Source organism: Sphaeroforma arctica, assembly GCF_001186125.1.
Source record: "Sphaeroforma arctica JP610 unplaced genomic scaffold supercont1.7153, whole genome shotgun sequence".
Classification (NCBI taxonomy): domain Eukaryota; class Ichthyosporea; order Ichthyophonida; genus Sphaeroforma; species Sphaeroforma arctica.
The window spans coordinates 1-1,492 of record NW_014033405.1 but is presented as its reverse complement, the minus strand read 5'-3'; the positions used below and the strand labels follow the sequence as shown (position 1 = coordinate 1,492).

General features: G+C 44.2%; 1 protein-coding gene across 1 annotated transcript; it reads left to right on the top strand.

Moving 5' to 3' along the window:
* Positions 1-192: 192 nt before the first annotated feature.
* SARC_15994 (hypothetical protein) lies at positions 193-396 on the top strand (the record flags this gene model as incomplete). Its single annotated transcript, XM_014289896.1, has 1 exon — positions 193-396. A coding segment is annotated over one exon (204 nt), but the record flags the coding sequence as incomplete, so codon positions are not given.
* Positions 397-1,492: the final 1,096 nt, after the last annotated feature.

Genomic DNA, 1,492 nt, shown 5'->3' with positions numbered 1-1,492 from the left:
CCGGGGTTATGATACAAAGTACATCATTGTGTCTCATGGGACGCCATAACCTAAACCCTAAAACTTTCAACCTCTGTTCTAGCACATAAACTATCCAGTCTTAGACACATAGCATAACCCCCACAGGCCCACATTAAGCCACATCCTCCGTTGCCTTACCACATACACACCCGTATAACATCTCCACTATAGACCGAGGAGAGCCTCGAAGCCGCACGGAAACAGGCCAACGAACAACTGGTGCTTATCCAGCCGTATGCGAATGAGGCCTATGCGTGGGCTGACAAGAACGTACTCAAGCCAGTCGACGATGCGGTGGTCAAGCCACTGTGCCCTGTCGTGGATGAATATTACACCCACGGCACCAAGCTGTACAACGAACACGTCCACCCTACGGTACGTGTGGGTGCAGCTGCATGTGTGCATTTGTGCATGTGAGAATGTGTGCATATGTGGATGTTTCCATGTGACAATGTGTGCATGTGTGTATGTGTGTATGTTCTCATGTGATCATGTGTGCATGTGTGCAAGTGTGGATGTTTTCATATGATCATGTGTGTATGTGTGTATGTGTGTATATATGTATATGTGCATGTGTGGATGTGTGTGTGCGAGGACGCGTGTAAGTGAGTGCTAGGTGATTCTCGAGGTGTGTCTTGTGTCATCTCTTGCTCGTTGTGTGGCTGCATGTGGTGTATGGTTATGTCCTTGTGCAGTGGTGAAGCTTTGGCGACCAGTTGTTGATCAGTACCACACACAACGGCATATTCTTGTACAACCTACAACCAGTATATTCAATCAACGGCATGATTGGTTGTATGTATGGGGTTTAGGGTTTCCACCATGCGCAGCCGCCGCCGCCGCTCAGTTGCAAGTAAGGTTACAATTGGTATACAGATATATGTAGACATACAGACAAATGTAAGGGTACGTCTATACATACTATTTAATTGAATCGGGCAATATATACCACAAGTTCAATACCTACATTCAAGTAGTTGTATCCACAGGCATTCACCTATCGCTAATGTCAGACACGCACAACACATTGCTCTCAGATATCACTACATATTCCAATACACAAGTGTGCATCTATCATACTAAACCAATTCCATGTCCGTACCTACATGTGTCTGATAGTTTTCTCGCCTTCCATTTTTACTCAGGTGGAGAAAGCATACGCCGCCGCCCAACCGCATGTGGACAGTGCTGTGCAATGGACCAGAGGTATGGTCACTCGCCAGATGTTGTAATACTTACTGTTCGCACAATTCATACTCGAGGACGCTCTAATTCCCCCACTCAATGCTTGTCTTGCTCGTTACAGTAGATTACATAATTTTTAGATTGCGCATAATGTATATGAATATACCGGTTCCTATGGACAAGACAAAGATGACAATGAATATGTTCATTTTATGTGTATACAACATATATATATAATTTGTGTATATATTAGCTTAAGTTCGAATACCACATCTGTCAACTATAT